The 18,904-nt window shown below is 32.0% G+C and overlaps 2 protein-coding genes across 3 annotated transcripts; both read right to left on the reverse strand.

The window, feature by feature from the left end:
- Positions 1 to 417: 417 nt before the first annotated feature.
- On the reverse strand, positions 418 to 7,712 carry LOC128986266 (uncharacterized). 2 transcript variants are annotated; one of them, XM_054406532.1, is made up of 2 exons: positions 7,646 to 7,712; positions 418 to 3,027 (listed from the first exon to the last, which is right to left on the reverse strand). In XM_054406532.1, exon 2 carries the CDS (start codon positions 2,879 to 2,881, stop codon positions 1,667 to 1,669), a length of 1,215 nt encoding a protein of 404 aa, XP_054262507.1. In that variant the 5' UTR covers positions 2,882 to 3,027; positions 7,646 to 7,712; the 3' UTR covers positions 418 to 1,666. The 2 variants fall into 2 exon arrangements, with proteins under 2 accessions (XP_054262507.1, XP_054262508.1); XM_054406533.1 differs by lacking the exon at positions 7,646 to 7,712 and adding an exon at positions 5,570 to 5,600.
- An 878-nt stretch (positions 7,713 to 8,590) lies between these two features.
- Positions 8,591 to 17,209, reverse strand: LOC128986630 (uncharacterized). The gene is made up of 2 exons (XM_054407091.1): positions 17,164 to 17,209; positions 8,591 to 11,597 (listed from the first exon to the last, which is right to left on the reverse strand). Exon 2 carries the CDS (start codon positions 11,441 to 11,443, stop codon positions 10,010 to 10,012), a length of 1,434 nt encoding a protein of 477 aa, XP_054263066.1. The 5' UTR covers positions 11,444 to 11,597; positions 17,164 to 17,209; the 3' UTR covers positions 8,591 to 10,009.
- Between the last annotated feature and the right edge of the window lie 1,695 nt (positions 17,210 to 18,904).

Below are 18,904 nucleotides of genomic sequence, written 5' to 3' on the forward strand. Positions count from 1 at the left end.
TAGTATTTTTTAAATTTTAAATATGGTATTTTTTTTTATTAAACTCATTATGCACTACAGACATTTTGCGTAAAATTTACTTTGCTAACATACACTCTCATATTTGTTACGGAATAAAGATTTATGAGGGAACAAGTAATTGTAACTATAATCAAATTTTATATTTGCTACAAGATGAAACCTTAACCTGGATTAATCCTGTGTAAATTTTTTCCGAAAAATAGGAGATGAAAAATAGTGGAAAAAAGGCACTACGACTTATTTGCGTTGTGCACCACGAATATTATGTAGAAAAAATTTCGAAATTTCGTACATGCAGCTGAAGAAGTTAAGACTAAATATTTTTCATAGTTTAGAAATTTTAAAACGTGAACTAATACTGTATTTCCTTAATATTGTTGTTGGAAGACGGCAATTGCTAAAATACCGTGCGCGTAAACTAATTCATTCATACCTCGTGGTGGTCATCTAAGTTGATTATTGGACAAACTAAAAGTCTTACGAAAAAATGTTTGGAACAAAAATTGAAGAACATCTTATCATCTATACTTTTCTCGCTGAAAGTTTTCATCTGACCAAAAAATAAAAAAAATCCTCGCTCACTTACTTTTTCATGTTTACATTGAACAACCTTTTCATATTTTTCATTATTAAAAATTAATCATCTGCACGAACTAAATTTTATTTATATAGTATTAAACATCAGTTTACGCAGAATTTAAATATGTAAATTTCATCCTCTCACTATTTGTATTACAATTTAGACGAACGTGCAAAGCGACAGGGAACGCACCACTTCGAATAGTCTCGCCAACATCGGAAACTCTCTTCCAGCATGTGTGTGTGTAATGGGTGCGTGTGTGTGCGTACGTTATCGTTTCCTGCACGGACTGTACCCATTGTCACTTGGAGTTATGAAACTTGGTGTTATGAACCCTTGGAGTTATGAAAATTGGACTTGTGGTCCTTGCAAATCTGTACGTTTGGAGTTATGAAATTTTGTATTTTAATTTACTTGGTTTTATTTTAACTTGGACTTATGAATCTTGGAGCTATGAACGCTTGGAGTTATGAAACTTGGTCTTATGATATTTTGGTTTTAATTTACTTGGACATAATTTTACTTGGAGTTATGAAATGTTGTATTTAAAAGTACTTGGAGTTATGAAAACTTGGAGTTATGAACCTCACCCCTTTTCATACACTACTTCATCAAAATGATCATCAACTATGTAACCGAATTGACTTCCCGCTGGACATGTGTCAATTAAGAGCTTTACACAGCATACACGTAGTCGCTCACACCACATTTTGACAATCAAGCCCTTCTTCTCCAAATATTGTTTGCATATGATTGGATCGGATTTGAAGTATTTTGAAGGTTTTGTTTTTTGATGATCGGCAGAGTTTTCACTTGTTTGGGTATTACCGACATTTTCATTTCTGAGGTCTTTCAAAACTACAGCCATCAACACCTCACAAACACATTCACTTGATAAAATGTTATATTCCTTGCCCTCTCTCCCTGGTATGTGGTGTTCAGTTGTACCATCTGCTTTGTATAGCTGTACTGCTCCAGCGTTCAAAGAATGCTTTTCCCCATAAGGTCTTATCTAATTTTCCTCATTGTATCTGGCATGATACCAACTATGTCGCTAAATGAATGTTACTTACTGGGACCAGCTTCAGGATTAGTGTTAGTTTTTGTTTGTTGATTGTTTGATTGTTGTTCGTATTTTTGATAAGCTTTGACAAACCTTTCAAACGCATCACGTACTGCATCGGTTTTATCTTCATCTTCTGGATTATAATCTTCAACTATGTAGCCATACTGACTACCCTCAGGATATATATCATTAATGAAAGTAGAACAGTCTCCCCCTATACGCTCCTTCCAATCACATGGCGGTCGCTCAGACCACATTTTGACTATCAATTCTTTGCTTTCTAAATATTGCTTGTACATATTAGCTTTGTTTATCAAATTGTTAAACACTTTGTAGTCATGATCATGGGGACTTTTGTCATTGTAGTCACTAGGCTTTGGAGGGATACCTAATTTCTCAGAATTAGCTTTATTTCGATCAGCTTCAATTAGATCATCCAGCACTTTTCTCATCAAGATTTTCTCGGTATGGCCAAAGGTAGTTTTATAAACATCAACTTTGGCCAGATTCTTTATTAGAGAATTAAGTTCATTTTTAAAAGAAATTCCGTCTGCATGGCCAAAAGTAGTTTTTTCATTGCCCTCAGTATCAACTAGTTGCGTTCTTAGATAGTCCAGTGCCTCTCTAATCGAAATTATCTCCATATGATTTCTTCCATCGTTCAGTCCCTGCGAAATTATCTCATTAATAAGATTTCTTAGATCGTTCAGTGCCTCTCTAAGCGAAATTATCTCGGTATGGCCAAATGTAATTTTTTCAGTAGAATTTTTTAACGAATTTATTTTGGCACGGAGATTTTTATGTTTTTCAGCATCAGTGAAAATCGTTTTCGCAACAGCTGTATATTCCTTTTCCCCTTTGCCTGGTATAGAGTACTTTGTAACTCTATCTCTTTTATACAACTGTAATGCTCCAGCATTTTTTTTATATTTCCCCATCCTTTTGCTGGTGCCTATTTTATTTTCAGCTGTATATCTGCTATGGTAAAATGATTTTGCCAAATCAGAGTTGTTGGGTCCAGCCATCCCTTCTGGCTTATTCACTCGTTTATTTCCATATTTATCTGTATACTCCTCATAGAAAATAAACTCGGGCGGATAGTATTCAATATTGATTGAAGCAGGTCCCTTTTCCTCAGTGACAAGTCTTTCCGTTCCAAGTTTTGATTTTTTACCATCACTTAGTGTTGGTTTATCAGCAGGTCTTTTGGACATTTTTAAGTCTTCTCCATCTCCAGTCAGATTAATTAATTTTTGTACACAATAATTATATAATTTTCAGTTTTCTTAGACCTCCTTTGAGCTTACAATTCTTCCGAAACGACTGCAGGTTGATTTTTAGTAAACTGGCGCCATTGATCCTGAAACAACAACAAACCTTTTTTACTTCCGCTAAATGAATTCACCTTATTAAACTTTCGCTACCTTCATGCTGTAAATACTTCGTTATGTGTTAGCACTTTAATGACACTTAAAGTGCTAACATATAAAAAAGTATTGCTAACACATAAATCTTTACAAACTGTTTGAGTCCTAACCGAAGCCAGGGTGACTGACTGAATACAACTGTACATTGTCGAATTCGAAGGATGTGTCCATTCAATGTAAAAAATTGTATCAATTTTACTTTAGGGATCAAACAACTCTCGTGCTAACAAAGAATTGAGAGTAAGCTTCCTTCCTCTATATATCCGTTGCCAATGTCCATCATTACCTCGATATATGCTAACCAGGCAGCGATTATTGGTGACGGTAATTTTTAACATCTGTCTGCAAAGAATTTTGTTGTTATATGACCGCTAGTTAAAAAAGTTCTATTGTTTATTTTTTTGAGAGTTGGTATTTTGTTTGCGTTTGGATACATTTTAACCAGGTTTGGTCTTGGTAATGTTTTCCTCAGCATTGGATTAGGTTAAAGTTATGGCTTAGTGAAATTTTCGTCACACACAGAATGTTTAAAAGGGCTAGCCTCAGCTGGGTTTGAAAAAGATGACAACAGATTTAATAAGGTTAACGCAAGAAATCAAATTGATAATACGAGTGTGTCTTGTAGCCAAAATCGTGTTTTTAACCGTCAGAAATTCTCAAACAACGACTCATCTAGGTCTAATACTATATCCGATCAGATTCCCCAATCATATATATAGTGATGCTTAAGCAATCATATATACAGGTTTATCGATATAAGTGTGCCAGCTGTTTTACTCGAAATTTGTAAGATATATCGAAAAATTTCAATTGTAACTGGCTTGGATTTTTTATTTTAAAAACTTTTGGTCGGGTTGAAAAAATAATAAGCCGCCATATTTCCATTATGGCCGCCAACTTTGATTTTTCTTACGTAAGACATTATATTTTATGCATTGTTTAAAAATTAAATGCTATTTAAAAACGTTTTTATTCCTGGCATTTTTTCTCTATAGCTACTCATTTAGGAGTTACAACAAAGAAAAAAATTACTTGCAGTGTACACTGTACAATCTGCGCCATTTACCTCCTAATTGAGCAGGTTAAGAGATTAAATAAGTCCTAAAATTGCATCTACATTCAATAAACCCCATAAAATAAATAGTTCTCTTTTTTGAAACCTTCTGTTATTTTTGGGTAATGGCTGCCATTTTTTAAATAATAGAATCAATATCTTTATCTAATAGTCATTTTAGGATTAGAAGCAATTTTAAACCTTGTTTACTCTTAGCATTTTCCCTCTAAACCTACTCGTATAGGACATGCAAGACGCAAAATGTACACCACAAGTCATTTTGTTTTAGTTTTAACACGCTGTAACTCATAAATGAGTAGCTTAAAAGAAAAATGCCAGGAATAAAAACGTTTTTAAATGACATTTACTTTCTAAAAACTCATAAAATATAGGGTCTTTCATATAAAAATCTAAGTAAGCGGCCATGTTGGAATAATTGAGGCTAAAATTATTTTTGAACTTGACCAATTTTTTTAAATAAAAAAATCCAAGGCAGTAATATTATACAGTTTTTCAATATCTCTTATAACTTTCGAATAAAACAGCTGGCACACTTATTTCAATCACCCTGTATAATAATGCTAGGCTATTTATTATTTGAACTTTTCGAAATAGGTATTGTTTAACAGAATCATTCTAAAATATAAATATAAGAAAGTCTTTTATTTCTTTCATAAAATCAATCACTTTTCAGTAGCTTAAGTTATAATATTTTAAATAGCCACAAATTTGAAACTAACACTTCAAATTGTATCAAATTTTCAGCCATTATAAATATAAAATATACACTGTAGAATAGATAATACTCCATATAGAGTATATAGAGAAAGTATTGTTTTCGTCAAAAGATTTTTCTTTGTTTTTGAATAACTTCTTGATCAGCATTGTACGTGTTATTAAATTTACTGAAAGTAAATAAGAGATATGTATAATAACACTTGTAACGCATATAGTTAGCTATGAATTAACAGTATGAACCTAAATATATGTTGGTATGTTAGTACCAATCCATGGTATCTACCGGTGTTTTTTTCATTTTGTGATTTTTATGGTGATTTTTTGATAAAACCGATAAAATAACGGAAAATAGAATTTTCAAAAAACGGCCCGAACAATTTGAATCAAAATGCAGTATGTGGTAGTCCAATGAACTCTAAACAAAGCATTAACAACAACGTTACTGTTAATATTACGGTTCAAAAGTTATTGTTATTATCTAAAATGCATGTTTTCTAAGGAAATTCCACCCTAACTGCTGTGTTTGACCTCTTAAACAGAGTTGTAAGAGATTTTAATTACAATACTATCCAGCACGAATATTTTTTGACCTGAGAAAGGCGTTTGATACAGTCAATCATGACATACTATGGCACATGGATAAAGTAAGAATCAGAGGAGTAGCCTTGAGTTGGATTGCTTACTGCGTGGCAGAACACAGGTAGTAGATTCGGGTTCATTTGCCCCTGTTCCTCTGTTAAGACCATCATTTTGAGGAGTGCCCCAAGGCTCTTTGTTAGGACCCACACTATTTCTCATGTTTTAACATCCTAATCATGCACATCAACCGCTACAGCAACACTATTTGCTGATGATGACTCACTATCAATTTCCGGTCGCGATATCAAGAGGTTGCAACTCACGACCTTTTGTGAACCCATTAATTTAATTGAGTGATTTGATAACAATTATCTTTTCGTCAACACCAAAAAACACTGCTCATGCACTTTTTCTATCTCAAAAAGATGCTTTAATGGTTTCAGTCTAATTTTAAATGGCACAACAGATTACCCAACTGACAAAGTTTCTGGGACTGGCCCTAGATGAAAATTTCGATTTCTAAAATCACGTTAAACAGGTTTCAAAGAAATTAAGTACTGGCATTTTTGTAATGGTTAGTTTAAATAAATCTGCTAATAATGAGGTTTTTATATCAGCATATTACGGACTTATCTATTGCCATTTAGCGTATGTTATACCTGGTGTTATGAAAATACTAAGCAAAAATTATTTTTATTTTTTTTTAAAAGGGAAGTTAAAGAAATTCCTTTGCCTAAACGCCTGTTGAACAGTTTCTTCAAGAATCTTAAATTTTGACTCTTCCATCGATCTAGATTCTTGAAATCTGAGGGTTTTGAAAGGTTGAATTTTGAAAGGCGAGCCTTGGTAACACAAAATCTTTTACTATTCACCGAAACAGAAACCCCCGTATTCGCCCATATTCACTCAAAAGCTCTCATAATTACCAATCCCTAAACATATTACATCTTTTTTTTAACACACTTTACTACGGAATTATATAACCGTAATATACTAAATCACAATATTATAACCTCACTATTTCTTTGAAATTGGTAGTAGATTCGGTGACCACTCAATTGTGAAACTCACCGGTGACCACAGATTTTGACCACTCAAAATTTAAACTATGCATAAAACAACGTTATTAAAATATCGTGTTACATCATACAGGAGATATTAAAACACAGGGCCTTGACCATGACGTGTAAATAGTAGAAGTTTGAAGATATAAACTTTAATCAGTTAGTAGAAATAAATTTTTAAATATCTTTCTCTTTGCCTCTTAAAAACCAGAAGGAAATAGTCAAGTAGCATGGTTTCTAATTATTTGATGTTTGACTTAGCTAATGCAATGTATTGTCAAATTACCTTATAAATAGTTTTATTTGATTGTAAATTTCCAATTTTACCCATAAAATACCATATTTTCTCCCACCGTTTGATAAGGGTTGTTGGCAAGCTAGTGGGAGAAAGTATGTGTCAGATTGCTGATGCCGTTTATTAATGATTATTTGTCACACATAGTTAGTTGCTATTTCAAATGGTATAACAAAATACATAAAATTATCTTTATTAGGCTACTATTAAAGGTTTGAATGGAGAAAAAAGTTGATGACAGATGTCTCGCTATCGAAGCGTTTATATGATAAATGTTAAAATTTATTTTAGTTTCCTAAATTATTACATTTCCTCATGAGAAGCGCAGGAAATTTCACTAGTTAATATTCACCTCACAAAAACTTTAACCTACAAATGTCCTACTAATATTGTAAACAACCTGAAATTTTTGAAGTAAAATCTGATTTTCACCATCCTAATTCTGTTTTATTTCTGCAAAGTGTTGCGCAATAATCATAAAGAGAAATGTACAACGATGAGCGTTGATTGTATGATTACTAAAACATTTGGTCACATCAAACTTGCATATCAACTTACAGTTCTAACGTGGCTATTTTATATTTGTCTCATAAAACCCTCAACATACAATCCCCGACTCAAATTGTAAATAATTTGACATTTTTGGAGCTAAAACTGGTTTTACACAAAGTTTACATGTATGCCACACATTATTGTGCACTAGTGGCAAATAGAAGATGTATAACCAATTTTATTATATATAGTTGGCAAAATAATTTAGTGTCATATAAAATTCGATTGAAAAACAAATTAAGACATTATAACTTATGTGAAATGTGTACCTTGTTCGTTTTGGAGTTCCTAACAGTTGCAGACTAGAAGTTTGATGCCCTACTGACTCAATAACGGCCGAATCACAGTTGCTGATAGCGAGACCTTGAAGTGCCTACTTGTGAAATAATCTCATTCGCCTATTGGATCTGATGATGTTTGGAGTGACCAATCAAAATCGATCACCACTTACCATCTTGTATATAGATTTACCGTCTTGTTTAGAACAGTAAAAGTTTAAACGGAACTCTTTTGTAAAATACATAATCTGTTACAATCCTTGAAACGTGCTCCAATAATTTATATCCTACCAAAATTTGTGTTGTATTATTTTCTGTAAAAGTTGACTACAAACATAATATGCTAAAAATTTGCTAGACGTGAGCAAGTCACGTAAAATGAAAGATTGTCTTTGTCAGTTGAGATTGATTGTGGCTATTTTGTATTGCAAATCGAATTCCTTAATGTTTTTCGTTTACCTTTAATATCAGTTTTGTCAAAGCTATACTGTTAAGCCTTCCAATTTATGTTCAAGGAGCAAAGGATACACTTCCTTTTATATATATATTTATACTGCTTATATTTATATACATGCTGCTTACATAGTAAGTTTCAACAAGTATTTTAACTTGTATTTTAAATAAAATGGACAATAACCAAAACATTACCGATTTATGTATTAAAAAAAAGATAATAACAAGTGTCAACCGAGTTCATGTCTTTCACACTCTTCAAATATAACTCAAGTAATCAACCAAGTATGGGAAATCATTAACAAATGCTCTATTAGGAAAACACCACAAGGTTAACATTTTTTAAATGGTTAATTGGTTAGGTATAGAAGTAGGAGATAAACAAATTGTAGCAATTTTGATATATATAATCATGGAAATACAGTATACTAAAATTACAATTCAAACTTAATACAGATAAAACAATACATATATTAGCGTGCAAATTTAATGACTAAATTTTAAAATAGCTTAAGAACATAATCTTTAGAATATTTGTATTGAAGTACTAATGATTTCTGACAAATTGAATAGTACGAAAATGGGTATTACTTATAAAATAGCTATTTCCTGTTCAATTTAAATAATTCTATCTAGCCAAGGAAGGAAAAACATTGACAAAGCTCTTAGACAAACAAGCAAACTTAAGCAAACCTTTAAACGGGTACTCAATCTGTAATATACAGACTTCAATTGCCTCACAATCTAATAATGTATTTAAAATTATATATAATCTACGTACTACCTTAGCTTTGTATTGACTAAGGGGAATCAGTAATTCCAATCTCATATTGAAATTATAGATAATATAATAATAAGACTAAGTTCAATTGAACAATTTTGTTTTTTTAACGTTCAGCCAACGTCACTTTGTGACTTCAAAGTCCGTAATTTTATTTGAATTAATCTAAAAATTGTTATTGCTCCGAGTTTAATAGAAATTTATTTATTTTTACGTGATAATCATTAACTTAACACTGACTAAAGCAAACCTTGAAAATAACTTTGTAAATGGTTTTTCTAATACAAAATTAAATCATGCATGAAAAGGTAAAACGAACTTTAATGATGATAAAAAATTAAAAAATCATTTCACAAGTACGATATTTCAACCACAGTCCATAATTACCACAAAATCTAACGTAAGTCATTTTCTTCATTACATTTTAAACAAATAACCATACGTTTACTTGAATTCACTAACATTAATACAAATTAATTAATTGATTGATTGAGCAAATATTATGAAAACACAAAATCTAAGTCATTATCTTTTTTACATTTGATATAAGGGCCATATCATATTAGATTTAATCAATACCAGTTTTTCCCTTAAAATCCAATTTAGTAAAAAAATTAAAGGACAATATTTTTAGTCGAAACTGCTATTTTTCTAAAATCCGATATTTGTAATTTTATGAGGTTTTTATGGGTAAATAGCATAAGTTGCAATAGCTTTAGAACCGCAATTTTTACGGTAGTGGGATTTGTACCATTTAGTTCAGAATTTAAAGGACTGAAATCCATTTTCGAGAAAACCCGACGTTCCCGTTATTTTATAGGTTTAATAGGGGGAGAAAGTAAAAGAATTATAATTAAAATAAGCTGTTTCTGTCTACGTGCAAATTTTCAAAATAATGCTTTGTTCATATTAAAAAGAATTAAAAACAATTTATTTTTTATTTTTTTTCCCTTTAGAGGTATTTGACTGAGCCCTGGGTTTAAGTAGTGCGGCATCTCAAATTTTAGTTTAACACATAATCAAATAATTCAATTATTGTTTGAAATTCTAATAAATAAAAATCTTCTTTTTGAATCTTCTAGTGATAATCAAAGTCAATCGTTCTGCGAATCACTTCATGCTTAATCCAAAGATTTGCAATTTTGTTCAAAAGCTAAACGAAATTCATCAAAAGCATATTTTACTTGTTTGTCATATCCTGCTGGATCAAAATGCTCATCAACTATGTAACCGAATTGACTTCCCGCTGGACAAATGTCAATTAAGAATTTAACACACCACACGCGTAATCGTTCGTACCACATCTTGACGATCAAGTTATTCTTCTCCAAATATTGTCTGCACATGATAGGATCAGGTTTGAAGTGTTTTGAAGGTTTTGTTATTTGAATATCGGTAGAGTTTTCACTTGTTTGGGTATTACCGACATTTTCATTTCTGAGGTCTTTCAAAACTATAGCCATCAACTCCTCACAAACACATTCACTTGATAAAATGTTATATTCCTTGCCCTCTCTCCCTGGTATGTGGTGTTCAGTTGTACCATCAGCTTTGTACAGCTGTACTGCTCCAGCGTTCAAAGAAAAGTTTTCCCCATGAGGTCTTATACGATTTTCCTCATTATATCTGCTGTGATAAAACGATGTCACTAAATGAATGTTGCTAGGACCAGCCATTTCTTCAGGTTTATTCAGGGAAGAGAAAATGGTGTTTGGTAGATAGTACTGAAACTTTACATTTGTTTGTGAGTGTATTAGATAGGCGATGAATAACCTTTCAAACGCATGGCGTACTAGTTCGATTTTATCCGATTCGTTTGGATTGTAATCTTTAACTATGTAGCCATACTGACTGCCCGCAGGACATATATTTTGAATAAAAGTAGAACAATCTTCCCCTATACCATCCTTTCCTTCACATGGCGGTCGCTCAGACCACATCTTGACTATCAATTCTTTGCTTTCTAAATATTTTTTGTATTCATTGGCTTTCTCTGTCATATTTTCTAAAACTTGGTAATCGTCATTGTAGGCTTTCTTGTAGTCACTAGGCCGTGGAGGGATACCTAATCTCTTACACTCATCTTCAATTAGAACATCCAGCACTTTTCTCATCAAGATCCTCTCAGTATGACCCAGTGTACATTTTCCATACGCTACTGTACGTGAAATAGTATTGTATTCCTTTCCCTCTTTGCCTGGTATGGTGTACTTTGTTCTTCCATCTTTTTTATACAACTGCAATGCTCCAGCATTTCTGGAATAATTATTCATTTCATTGTATGTTCCTTGGATATTTTCTCTTGTATATCTGCAATGGTAAAATGACATTATTAAATCAATGTTGTCGGTTCCAGCCATCCCTTCTGGCTTATTTTCTCGTGTCTCACCATCTTTAATGTACTCATCACAGAAAATCTTCTCGGGTGAATAGTATTCAATCTTAATGGGAACAGGTTCTTTTTTCTCGATGTTATTGCTCGCCTCATTTTCTGATTCAAGTCTTAATTTTTCTTCATGTTGCATTGGATCATCAGAAGATCTTCTGGACGGCATTTTAAGTGCTGCTACTCCAGTAGGATAAGCTCTTGAGGCCAATAATTATATAATTATAATTTGCTGATTTCTATGAACTCCTCAGGAAGACATCAGCTTAAAATTCTTCCAAAACGACAGCAGGTTGAGCCATAGTTAACTGGCACCATTGACCCTGAAACAATAAAAACGTATATAGTCCTAATATTCGCAAAATGAATTTACCTTTAAGTTTCACTACTTGCATGAGGTAAATACGTCATAATTTGTCAGCAATCCACTCACACTAAAAACCATTTGCAAAATACAAAGAACATTGGAGCCCTAATTCAAGTTATTTCTTTAGCCATCAAACTACTCTCGTGTAGACAAAATATTGTTGGTAAGCTTCCTTCCTCTCTAGAACTTCCGTTGCCTAATAACACTAGACCGCGATTATTGGGGACAGCATCTTTAAACGACTGTCCGCAACTGAAAATAATTTGTATTGTTCAACGACCACAATTTTCATAAGTTCTCTTGTTTTTAGAGAATTTCTTATATAGGGAATAAGCTATTTCCGTAGTACTCATGGTAAGACCTGGACCCAGGACCGATTTCCTTTTCGTTTTGAAGTCTCTAGAATCCAAAAACACCATCCATTCAAATTCATGTATATGTCCGTTAGCATGATAACGCGAGCAAAATGATCCGATTTTGATGAAATTTTGTAAAAACGTGTAAACCTATATTTATTCGAACGAGTTCGCGAACCAGCATTATTAGACTATGGGAACGAGGGTTAATGGGGGGTTTTATGGGGCAAAAATAGGGTATTCCCATTTTGAAACCCTAAAAAGACAAAATTTCACATTTCTTTCCAAACCATTTTGTAGAGCTTAAAAAACAAATTATTTAGTATATTGAAGCGTTAAAAATTGTAAATTACAAATTCCCATGTTATTTTTTATGGAGAATAAGTCAACTGTTGTATTTTGCTTGTTTATTAACATGTTTTGATCAAATTTGGAAAATACATTAATTTCTTACTAAACTATAGTATTAACATTTTACAACAAAAAAAAAAACCTTTTTTACCCTCCCAGTTGCAGCAAACCTAAGTACTCGTTAAACTAGTTCTGTTTAAATAGGGAATTTTTAGGAGACATTTTAGTGTTAATCCAATCAGGCAAATGGAGATTCGCTAAGTCTGCAGGTTTGCTGCTGCTTGTTTTTATTTTATTTTATTTATTTGATGTTGGGATTTTCTTTTTAAGAAATATTTTGGTCAGGTTTGATCTTGGTAATGTAATCAGCATTGGATTAGGTTTAAGTTATGGCTTATAGTGATATTGTCGTCATACATGTTTAAATGGACTACCTAAGGTTATGTGTGAGCCGTAGCCAAACCCTGGGACTCCTATCCCATTCATGAGTTAACATAAATCTGGTGCATCGAATGCTGGTCATTAATTTCTTGTTTCACCACTGATATAATTAATTCTTAATAACTCACTTTTACTAAAAGGCGGAATAAAATTTGAAATTATGCCTCTTATAGTGGAAAAGTTTGACATAATTTAACACTTACAGTGGCCCAACAGCAACGAGGTTATAGTCTGCAAAAGTACAATTCGTCGTTTCTATGAGTATATAACATCAATAGAAAATCAGATGATATTCTAAAATAGGTTAAAATAAAAAGAAACTAGTTATCCACGAGAAATCGTAGGATCGATTGACGATAGGTCAGTAACCTTGTCAATTGATAAAGGTACTCGAACGATGCAATCTTAGGATGAGGAAATTTAGCTAAATGATAAGATAGCAAAGGCGTTGGTTAATTTCTATCAATCTATTTACAAACCCAACGACCTTGTACGCCAGGTGCTCTGCTCGACATGGCGAATGTCAATTCATTGATAATTTCTGAGATTGGTGAAATAAAGGTTTTAAAATGCTTTGAAAAGAACTAAAATCAAAAAGATCATTAGGTGCTGATGATGTTTTTCCTTATTTTTCAAAGGACTGTGCTGATATTTTAGTCAATACACTTCAATTCATTTTCATCTTTGAAAAAAAAAAATTGTTTTCTAGACATTTGGAAGATAGTAAAAGTAGTCGCAATTAAAAAAGGTGTTCAAAATGATAAAAAATCATCGACCTATTTCAGTTAGCCACGGTCTTTGAGTACATACTATACTGTACATCATATTGTTCGGTCACGTATAAAATATTATCATTCATTATCAACATAGTTCTTCCTGGTAGATTAATTAATAAGAATTTGATAAAATGTTTACATTACGTTATAAATTCTATTTAACAAAACATTCACGTTGATTTTGTGTACAGAGAATTCAAAAAAGTATTTGATAGAGTTAATCATTTCTGGTGGCCTCCTCAGGTGTACCCCAAGGACATTTAGAGCCTTTATTTTTTATTCTTTATCTTACTTATATTATAAATCTAAAAGTTTGTGTGTTTTTCTGTGTGTTGCTCAATCACGCATAAACTACTGGACGGATTGGCCTGAAATTTGGCATGATGATAACTCACATTCCCAATTAATATTTAGGCATATTCTTATATCTCAAAAATAATTTCGGGCTCCGCCCCTGTGGCTCTGTAGTTCCCCGTGTTAACCTTATGTGTATTCATATTTAAAGGGGATTAAAGTATTTAGTCAGCTGTTTGAACTGTACAAGTTGGTTCTATAATATGCAATAGCATTAAAAGTTACAAGGCTTCCCAACAGGGTGCAGCACTATTATTAATTTGTTTTTTTTATATATGGCAACAGCTAATTTGAACTAAGCAGCAACAAAAAGCAGTGATACACAATGAGAACTGTTAAAGTAGGATTGTTTACAGTAAGGTTTGAGTTTTTAATTTAATGAATAATTTGTGATATCATGCGAATATTTGATAATTTATGTTTTTCTATTGTTAATTTGCAGTGGTAGAACATTATGGCAATGGTAGATGTGTTATACTATATCGTACCATAAATTTATGAACCAAATTTTATCAAACTGTGTCCTCCCCCATTGCAAACGCAAAATTTGAGTATAACTGCAATAAGCGTTTTATACTTAAATGCCAACCCCGTACGAAGGACGGGTGCTCTGCTAGTAAATTATACAACCCAAAACATAGTCGTATTTTAATTTTCGCCTACGATTTGAAAATTTAAAAAAAGTCGACACCATCTTGGGTTTTTAACAGCTAAAATCTAATATTGATGAACTAATTGATTTTAGTAAAGACAATATATCATGTATAATTAAATGGTTATTATGACTCACAAAAGTAAAACTAGCCAAACTATCGTGAACTTTCCTTATACAATGGATGGTGTTATCAAATGTAGAAAGTCAGTGTTAAAGATCTTGGTGTTGTTTTCAAAAGTTAATTTATATTTGCCATGCGTTAACCACTAGTAAGGCAGCCTATTCGGTTTTAGGTTTCATTCATAGATATTACGTCCTTCTAAAAAAACTTGAATTCAATAAAATAACTATTTTTTTTATTATTTGGCTCATGTTTAGAATATGCATAAGTTGTATGGTATCCTCATCAGCTTTATATTGAAAATATGGTTGAAGTGATTCAAAAAAGATGTTGAAGGTTGTATTTTAAAACATTTGGTCATTATACATTCAATGTTCTATACAACCAGCTCTTAAACATATTTGATATAACTAGGCTGGGTCACAAAGGAAGTTGGCCGCCTTATCTTATCTCCATAAACTGGTGAACCGAGTTCTGGTTGATTGAGACTCGCTGGGACAACTCAATTTTAATTTTCCACACCACAACTCACGCAGTACTCTTGTTTGTACCACTATCCATGCTGTTAATGTAATAGCACACTTATATTACTCTCGTACCAATCTTGGTTTCAATTCCCCACTCAATCTTATATCTTGTTTTTGCTATATCGGTACTAAATCCGGTTGATATTAAATATGTTAAATGTATTTGAGTGAAACGAACTAAAAGTCGTAATTTTTCAGGTATTTATTATTTGAGCTCGATATTGATTTCGTTTGATAGAAAAATTCTAAAATCTTATTATATAAAATTATTAACATTCTTTCACAAGATCAACCATAATCAATTATAAGTAACTTAAGTTATAACATTTATAATGACCACCATTTTTTAATAAAAACATTTATACTTTCTTTCAATATGAAGAATGTTTTGTTTTTGTATTAACTGTTTTTGTAACGACTTTAAGTTTTTGATGGATGTCTGTGTGTGTATGTGTGGATGTGTACAGAGCTACAGGCAGACATGTATTTCGACTTGATGAAATTTGTTATGTGGGTATCAGTCTATGGTATCTCCAGGTTTTATTTAGTTTCTTATAGTGATTTTCCATAAAATAAGGAAAGTATAATTTTTCCAAAAACGGCCCAAAAGGATTTGATAAAAAAGTGTATGTTGTAGTTCTTTTAACTCTAAGCAAAACTGAAAACCCCCTATTTCAGTAAAAATCACAGTTTAAGAATAACATTTCCGATGTTACCAATATAATACCATATTTTCTCCCACCACTTACCTATGTAGGGTTGTTGGCAAGCCAATGGGAAAAGTGTGTCAGATAGCTGATGCCGTTTACTAATGATTAATTTTACGCAAATGGTTTATGGCTATTTCAAATCGTATAACAAAATCCATAAAAATCTCTTTATTAGTCTACTTTTAAATGTTTGAAATTGATTTTAGTTTTATTTTTACCCGTAAAATCTATTCCTAAGTTTTTTGCATTTCCTTACCGGATATCGTGTAAACTTTTACTAGCTATAAATCGCCTTACAAGAACTTAAGCTACAAGTAACCTGACATTTTGAAGCTAAAACTGGTTCAGCCATCCCAATCCTGTTATTTCTGCATAGTGTAAAAGGAGATTAAGCAACAATGGACGTGTGGTCGTATGGTAAATAAAAATTTTGATAACATACAACTTGCAAATCAACCCACAATTTTAATGTGCTTTATATTTGTTTTAAAAGACGCTCAACCCACAATCTAGAACTAAAATTGTAAACAATTTGATATTTTCGAGCTAAAACTGGTTTTACGCCCATTTGCATGTACGCAAAAGAGTAAATATTAGAATATTTTTAAAAAATGTAGTCACATAAAACATATGTTATTGGACATATGGTTCTATTGGTCAAACATATGAGATCTTGTCATGCAACATGCAATAAAATACAATGACAAAAAACAATACATGCAAATGTAAAACACTGTTACAAGCATTATGGAAACTAGCCTAGGCAAAGGAATACATAAATAAAGAAGTAATAATAATGAACAAGTACAAGGGTGTTATGTAAAAATTAAAATAAAGCTACGAGCAATACATAAAATACATTACAGTTGGCCTGAGCAAGCATGAACAACATGCAAAGGAGTGATACACCTCTCAAAAATTGAACAGTAAAAGCTATCACAGGAACAAAGGTGTTATTAAAACCTAATATAAAGACTAATTTATAGACTCAAATATATCAAATTATAGAACACTAGATCGCCACAGAAATAAATGAATAAATAAATAAGCATGGTAAAAGGAGTTTAGTCTAATCTAACATAAACAGCATGCTACTATCAGCTTCATAAAACTCATCAATACTGTAAAAAGAATTCTCAACCAACCAAAGACTCAGTATTTTCTTATCTCATTATTTTTCTGCGAAGCAAAAAGACAAATTAAGATATTACAGTTTGTGGAAACAATGTACCTTGTTCGTTTTGGAGCTCCTAATAGTTGCAGACATGAACTTCGATGTCCTACTGACTAAATGATGGATGACTGGAACCTCAGTGGCAGATAGCGAGTCCTTGAAGTGCTAAGTTGTGAAATAATCTGTTAGTCCTTGAACCATGCTCGACTATTGTATAGCCTATTAAAAATTATGTGACATTCATTTTCTACTAGCTGCTGCACCCGTGCTTCGCAACGGGAAGAAAGATTAGTATATTTTCCAGCAACGCTGTTTGCAAAGCCTTCCTTGCCAATTTTAACATTTCAAACAATATTATAACTACTAAGTATTTCAAACTATTATATTTATTTTATGTAAATTAGAATTTAATCAAACATTTTCGATCATCATTTTTTACCCCAATATTGGCTATTTATAAACGAGTAATTTTAGCACTGAATTTAAGTGTAAATAATCTTCTTACATTGTTAAAAAATACTAGCAGCTATACCCGTGCCTTACAACGGGATCAATGTGCAAAAGAGACAATGTTGGTTCTTTGAAAATGCCTTAAAAATTAGAACTCTTCAAAATAAGGGGTTACTCAATAGGGGTTGTTATCACAAAATAAATCACCCACATCCCCTACCCTGTTAAAGGGGTTAAAAATATTGTTGATTTAAAAAATTGCTGAGCCAATGTTAACAACCAATTTCAAAAACAGATTATTTCTAATTTTACGATTTTAAAAATACAGATTTGTTTCCATATTTGTGAAAATTGTGCTTTTTCACATTCAGTAAATAAAATTTTGGAATTCCTGTTATTTCGGCTAGGGGTGAGATATCCACCTTGAGTTTGCGTCATTGTGTTTCTTTTGAAAAATCCTTCAAAATGAGGGATCACTCCATAGGGGTTGCTTTTTGAACAAAATAAGTCATCCCCTACCCTGTTAGGGGGTTAAAAAATATTTTTAATGTAAAAAATACGGAACCTTTGTTAACAGTCAACGCCACAAACAGAATATTTCTATCTATTTCGGTTTAAAAAATACAGATTTGTTTCAAGACTTAATTTACACGAGGACAATAGTAAGTAATTTTTGTTCTGTTTTGTTATGGTTAAATATTGATATTGCATTGTCACCTTGTGAGCGTGTTAATCAATTATATTCAATGTGGTATCAATTATGATCAAATGAAATAAATAGCTTCTCCCCGAACCACATAATCCATTGGAACGGCTTTAAATAGTTTAAATGTTTTTGTTCTTTTTTTTGTAAAAGAAAAGTGAAGGTTTAAGTTCGAATTTCAGTAATACTATACATAATGTCAAAGCTCTGTCTAATATACAAACATTTTAGTGCAATCAGAATTTGATTATTTTATTCATTTGATGCCATTTTCAAATGAATAAAAAAATCAAATTCTTGTTGCACTTTTTGTTATTTCCCCAATACCCTGTATTTTTAGATATCTTTACCCTGATTAATGTTCACATTCCTTTATGAGTTAAGGAACATAAATTTTATCTGAAATGGCAACCGTACAAACGTACGTATTTTAAGCCAAGTATGAATGGAGTTGAGTGAAGGATGAGTGACGCTATCTTGATATGCAATGTCACATTATTATACAAACCACCAACTTATTAAATTGGTTGCAAAGCCAAAACTGATACATCATTTTACACTAAATGACATAATCTAAAATAAATTGCAGTGTCTGGGTTTTCGTGGAGTTCAGCATGATTTCTTCAGGTCGTACCTGGATGGTAG

This window comes from Macrosteles quadrilineatus, unplaced genomic scaffold (genome assembly GCF_028750875.1).
Source record: "Macrosteles quadrilineatus isolate MER2022 unplaced genomic scaffold, UCM_ALF_1.0 Scaffold_2__2_contigs__length_208266976, whole genome shotgun sequence".
In the NCBI taxonomy this organism is placed as follows: domain Eukaryota; kingdom Metazoa; phylum Arthropoda; class Insecta; order Hemiptera; family Cicadellidae; genus Macrosteles; species Macrosteles quadrilineatus.